Source organism: Galeopterus variegatus, unplaced genomic scaffold, assembly GCF_000696425.1.
Source record: "Galeopterus variegatus unplaced genomic scaffold, G_variegatus-3.0.2 Scaffold6102, whole genome shotgun sequence".
Classification (NCBI taxonomy): Eukaryota; Metazoa; Chordata; class Mammalia; order Dermoptera; family Cynocephalidae; genus Galeopterus; species Galeopterus variegatus.
The window spans coordinates 44709-51302 of NW_007732213.1; the positions used below are offsets into that span (position 1 = coordinate 44709).

The window sequence follows — 6594 nt, forward strand, 5'->3', positions numbered from 1 at the left end:
ATGATGATATAATATAACATAGCATAGCATAGCATAGCATAGCATAGCATAGCATAGCATAGCATAACATAACATAACAACATAACATAACAACATAACATAACATAACATAACATAACATAAAACATAACATAACAATATGGTAGTATCTTCTAGCCTGTTTTTGTAATATGGAATGCTCCCTTTTACACATCTAACTTTACTGTGACAAACTAGGAGGATATACTTTCAGTCTCACAGTCATAAGGAAAGAGAGAGAGGTAGAGAGGGCATAGAAAGGAAAATCTGCTTTATTTCCCCTGTCATCAATAGATGAGATTAGAATGCTAATCCACGTGAAGTTTTGCTTTCTGTTTTCATGTGACTAGAAATAGACATTTATGAGATGGCTAAGCAATGTTAGGGATATAACCAATGATCGTGGAATAGTTTCTTTGAATTTGCTTTCAGGCAAATGACATTTATCTATTTTGCATATTTTCATCATGGTTAGTCTTTAAAGGGCAAAATTTGCTTTCAGGATTGCTCATAGTCCTTTTGTTGGGATGGTGTCAGACAGAACTTGATCATAATTTGTATTTCCCCCTTGCTTTTCTTTTCTTTTCTTTTTTTTTCCTTTTTGTCTTTTTTCGTGACCGGCAATGGATCGCAACCCTCAGTGTCGCGCCCGTACCAGACCGGGACCGGCAATGGGATCGTAACCCTCGGTGTTGCGCCCGCACCTCGCTCAGCCAGTGAGCGGCCGGTCTGTATGTGGGATCCGAACCCTCGGTGGGAGTGCCGCAGCGCTCCCAAGCGGCGCACTGTAGCAGTGCGCCACTGGGCTGGCCCTCCCCCTTGCTTTTCAAGGCAGACAAAGTTGAGTTGAAATACTCTTGATATTTTTGCATATTCAGTAACTGTAGTTTTACCCACAGGAGGAAGAAGGAAATACTTGCAAAACACAGAAAACTTCTTGGCTTCAAGATTGTGTTTTATCCTTATCTCCAACCAATGATCTTATGGTTATAGCTCGGGAGCAAAAAGCTGTATTTCTAGTGCGTAAGTACCCTATTATTTTCAGTGGCCTTTATTTTAGAGCGTAGAATAGAATAGAAAACGGATTAGGTGGAAAGAAAAAATGTTATTTCTATTATATGCATTATACGGTGGCATCTGTAGTTTATTTTATATAACACCTCTTTTCTTTCCTTTTTTGTATTTCTCTCTTTTCTTTCTGTTTGTTTCCTCTCTGTTTTTCTCTCCTGGATGCAGATACTTTAGCTGTCTCTCTGTGGTCCTTCAGAGGCAGTTTTGGGCATTGCCCAATACTTGCATGGGCAGTCAGAGCTGAAAGATTGCTGATCCCTTCTTAGTGACAGTAAACTAATAGTTTGTAAATGCATAGTAATATAGATTTCTATTTTGGGCATAAGTTTTTAGCTCACAATTTTTGTTAAAGATTAAAATTAAGGTTTGGAGATGCATAGGATATGAGCAATCTCAGTGATCAAAATATAATTATATATAAAATGGCTATGGAATGTTCTTACAAAGCAAGTTTACCCTCCAGTAGCATAAATCTAATAGAAAATTTTTCTTTGCCATCTGAAGATAAAGGTAATCTTTAAAATAAGTAGGATAGTACATAGGTATTAACAACTTTATTCTGCTGGAGCTATGACAACATCATATGGGTGTATTTGGAGGAAGAAGAGACTAAAGGCTAGGAGACTAGGTAGTTTTATAAAAATCTTATAAAATTTTTGAAACATTATTTTAGATTTACCTATAAAGAACCCAAGTCAGTTAATACACAACCACTAAATTTTGTACTCATCATTCTAAAAGGAAGGAGCAAAATTTATAAATTACTGTTTCGGTATACTATATTTAAAGTTATTTTACATATCTTACTTTTTTCAGCAAAATGGAAATACAGTGATAAAGGAAAGGAGGAAATGCAATTTGCTGTTGGTTGGAGTGGTTCTTTAAATGTTGAAGAAGGGTAGGTTCATCTTAATTTTTTGTTCCTCTTTGTGTTAAATATATGTATGAAATCATTTGACTTGTAGGTGATTCTATTAAGCAGTTGTATGTTTTGGAATGTTTAGTAAATGTATACACATCCAACTTTAGAGGTTGTAGAGGATGATTTGGTTAGCAAATTTTAGTTTTATTCATCACATGATTATTTTTTTCTAAAAATCCTCTTTGAAGATTTAAGGACGAGTTCAGAAATAATCCCATTAAAATATTTTTACATTTTTTCTTTTCTGTCTTTTCTTCATTACTAATTTTATTTATTCAAAAAAGTCAAGGGCAGTCATTGTCTTCTCTGCTTTGCTAGTATTGGGCTTGTGCTTAATCAGTGATACATTAATTCTTAAAATTCACAAATACTCAGAAATGCAAGGGGTACATTCAAGTTTCTTGCTAACCCAGTAAAATTCTTAAAACCATGAACTCTAGTGTAGTTACATGATGGAGCTCCTAACCTGGAACCTTGAGCCAAAAACTGTTTTCAATTAAATTTTTATCTATCTGATAAGAATGAGTAAGAAAAGAGAGATGTCATCAAGATGATGGAGTAGACGATTCTCAGGGTCACTCTCCCCAACAATGGACCAATTAACAACTATTAAAAAGCAAAGACTGGGCCGACCCTGTGGCGCACTCGGGAGAGTGCAGTGCTGGGAGTGCAGCAACACTCCCGCCGCGGGTTCGGATCCTATATAGGGATGGCCGGTGCGCTCACTGGCTGAGCGCGGTGCAGCTGGTCACACACACAAAAAAAAGCAAAGACTGACAATCTGGAATTGCAGGAGCATGGGGAAAGAGGAGGAGAGGCCTGCAGAGTTTGAGAAGGTGGGAGAAGCTACGGTGAGAAGAAGAAACGACTCCTACCGTTTCAGCCAGGGCTGCATCAGGGCCGGCCCTGTGAGAGGCAGGAAGAAGCTATAGCACACAGAGAAGGAGCCAGCAAAAAAAAAAACCCTCAGCTGAGCCCTTTGCATGAAGTTACTTGAAGTCTATAGGGGAGAAGAGGGTCTTGGAACATACCATACCAGCCCCCAGACCAACAAGACCACCAACAGGGTTCATGTGGACCCAAGTAGGAGCAAGAGGCTAGGGCTGACACCGAAGAAAGGAACTACCCAGGGGCCAGTGAGTTATCACAAGGGACCCAGTCACAGCACACCCCATGGGAAGCTTTGGAGTTTGGTAGGGAGGCTGGCCTACTAGGACAGCATTGAGGTGCAGAGTGGGTAGCTGATCTGCCTTCTGATCAGCACAGGCCCACTCAGTGGAGACTGGTCAGGGCAATAGAATTGCAAGGGGCACAGTTTGCTGGAAAGACTCAGGTCTGGACCAGAATTTCCACACAGCCCAGGTGTATTCAGACCTCAGAAGACCCAGAAGTGATTAGAAGACTGACAATGAAAATCCAGTCTGCATAAAACGCCTTCCCCATAGAATCAACAGCAAAGGAGCAATTTAGTGCAACCACAGAGCTCAAATGCTGGTTCCCACAAAAAGTTTCAACAATTTTGGAATTAACCAAAACCACAGAGCAGAGACGAACCTCTGATATTAACCAATAAAGATCTAACACCACCTAAGAACATCTATAAAACCTAGAAGAGGTAGCAGTCTCCTCAAATGCACAGGCATCAGTGTTAAGACACAAAGACTGAGAAAGAACAGAGAAATATGACACCAACAAAGAAAACAAACACATCAGCAGTGGACCCGGAGAAATAGTGAATTTATGAAATGTATGACAGAGAATTCAGAATAACCATCTTAAGGATGTTCAGGGAGTCACATAAAAATACAGATAGAAAATGAAATGATATCTGGAAAACAATCCAGGAGCAGAATGAGAAACTTGAGAAAGAAATTGAATCAATTTAAGAAAACCAAATAGAAATTCTAGAAATAAAGAATACATTATCTGAACTGAAAAACTCAGTAGAAAGCTCCAACAGCAGATTTAATCAAACAGAAGAAGAGTCAGTGAGCTTGAAGAGAGAACATATGAAATTTTCAAATTAGAGGAGCAAAAAGAAAAGAGAATAAGAAAAAAATGAAACAGAAATACAGCAAATATGGGACTTCCTCAAGTGAAATATCTTCTGCATAATTGGGATACCCAAAGGAGACAAAAAAGGAAGAGACTCAGAAAACATATTTAAGGAAATGATGGCTGAAAATTTCTCAAGTATGGAGAAAGACAACAGCATCCAAGTTTGGGAAGTTCAGAGGTTGTCAGTCAAATTCAGTCCAAGGAGGAGCACCCCAAGGCACATCACAATCAAGTTATCAAAAAACAAAGACAAAGAAAGAATACTGAAAAGCAGCAAGAGAAAAGAAGCATATAGAATTCAGTGGAACCCCAGTGTGTCTCTCAGCAGATTTCTCAGAAGAAACCCTATGTGCCAGTAGAGAATGGGATGATATATTCAAAGTACTGAAGGAAAAAGATGGTCAACCAAGAAGTCTCTATGCAGCAAAACTAAGCTTCACATATGAAGGAGAAATAAAGTCTTTCCCAGACAAACAAAATCTAAGGTAATCTATCAACACTAGACCTGCCTTACAAGAAATACTGAAGGGAGTTCTTTAATCTGAAAGGATACTGTTAAGGCGCAGTAAGAAAACATTTGCAGGTACATAATTTATTAGTAAAGTAAATTCACAGATGACTTCAGAATACTCCAATGTCCTAAGGTTGGTGAATAAATCGCCTCTATCCTTACTTAGTATGAAGACTAAAGGACAAACCTAACAAGATAGTAATATATACAGCAACCATGTAAGAGATAGGCAGTATTAAAAGATGTAACTTGAAACAGGAAATTGTCAAAAACTGGTGGGGAATGACACCAGAGGACAGAGTTGGTTTTGGTTCTTTCTTTTTTCTTAATTAGTCTAAAGTAATCTGTTATAACTATAACATATTTTTTGTAAGTTTCATGTAACCAACACAAAAACTTATAAGAGACATACTAAAAATAAATAGCAAGAAATCAAAATACACTGCTAGAGAAAACTGCTCAATCACTAAGAAAGACAGTAAGATTGGAAAAAAGGATTAAAAAAACCAGAACCAAAGGAACAAAATGGGAGTAACAAATCCCTATATATCAATTATAACTCTAAATGTAAAGTGGATTAAATGACACAATTTAAAAGACACAGAGAGGCTCAATGGATTATAAACAAGAACCAACAATATTCTGGCTACAAGAAATACACTTCTCCTATAAAGTCACACACTGTCTGAAAGTCAAGGGATAGAAAAAGATACTTCATGGAAATGGAAACAAAAAAAGAGCAGGAGTAACTCTACTTAGATAACATAGACTTAAAGCCAAGGAAAGTAAAAAAAAAATAAGGAAGGTCGTTACATAATGATAAAGGGATCAATTCAATAAGAGGATATAACAATATATATGCACCCAACTCCAGAACGTTACATAAATGTGTGTGTGTGTGTGTGTGTGTGTGTGTATAATGTATTAGTCTATTTCTGTTGCTTATAACAAAATACACAGAACGGGTAATTTATAAGCAAATGAAATTTATTGCTTAGAGTTTCAGAGGCTGGGAAGTCCAAAGTCCAGGGGACACATCTGGTGAGGATCTTCTTTGGTGATGGCTTTATAGCAATGCAAGCGTCTCACATGGCAGGAAATGGCAGCATAGAAAGAGAGGGTACTCTCACCTCCTCTCCTTTTAAAGGCCTCAGAACCACACCTCTGCCCACCATTATTAATCCATTCACTACTGCGTGGTCCTACAATCCAATCATCTCTTCAAATCCCCACCTTTCAATTACCATAATAGGATTTCCTACCCTCAACAGTTACAGTGGGAATTAAGCTTCTAATATGTGAACTTTGAGGCACACAATTCAGTCAATCCATACCACATAATTATATAAATACAAAGAAGTTACTATTAGTCTTAACAAGAGAGGAGAAACAGACTCCAACACAATAATAGTTGGGGACTTTAACACTCCATTTTCACCAAAGGACAGATCATACAAACAGAAAAGTAACCATGAAACATCAGAATTAATCTCTCCTACAGGCCGATTCTACCTAACAGACATATATAGAACATTTCATCCAACAGCTGCAGAATACACATTCTTCTCAGCAGCACATGGAACATTCTCTTGAAAAGACCATATTAGACCATATTGTTAGGTCACAAAACAAGTCTCAACAAATTTTTTAAAAATTGAAATCATATCAGCTACCTTGTTCAACCATGATGGCATAAAACTAGAAATAAACCACAAAGGGATACTAGAAACCATACAAATACATGGATATTAAACAACATGCTCTTAAACAACAAATGAGTTAAAAAAGAATCAAAAAGGAAATTTAAAAGGTCCTGGAGACCAATGAAGATGAAAAAAGCAAAATACCAAAACCTGTGGGATACAGCAAAAGCATTTCTTTTTTTTTTTTTTTTATCTTTTTTCCGTGTCCGGCAACGGATCGCAACCCTCAGTGTTGCCCCCGTACCGGACCGGGGACCGGCAACGGGATCGCAAGCCTCGGCGTTGCTCCCGCGCCTCGCTCAGCCAGTGAG

At 37.9% G+C, this 6594-nt stretch overlaps 1 protein-coding gene across 1 annotated transcript in view; it reads left to right on the forward strand.

Annotated features, from left to right (window-relative positions):
* Positions 1–6594, forward strand: part of RAB3GAP2 (RAB3 GTPase activating protein subunit 2 (non-catalytic)) — a gene marked incomplete at its 3' end in the record, with an annotated part of 103863 nt that overhangs the window by 41227 nt on the left and 56042 nt on the right. Inside the window, exons 3-4 of the mRNA XM_008590443.1 lie at positions 918–1041; positions 1906–1987. Coding sequence (XP_008588665.1) covers positions 918–1041; positions 1906–1987 — 206 coding nt within the window. The remainder of the gene's footprint in view (positions 1–917; positions 1042–1905; positions 1988–6594) is intronic.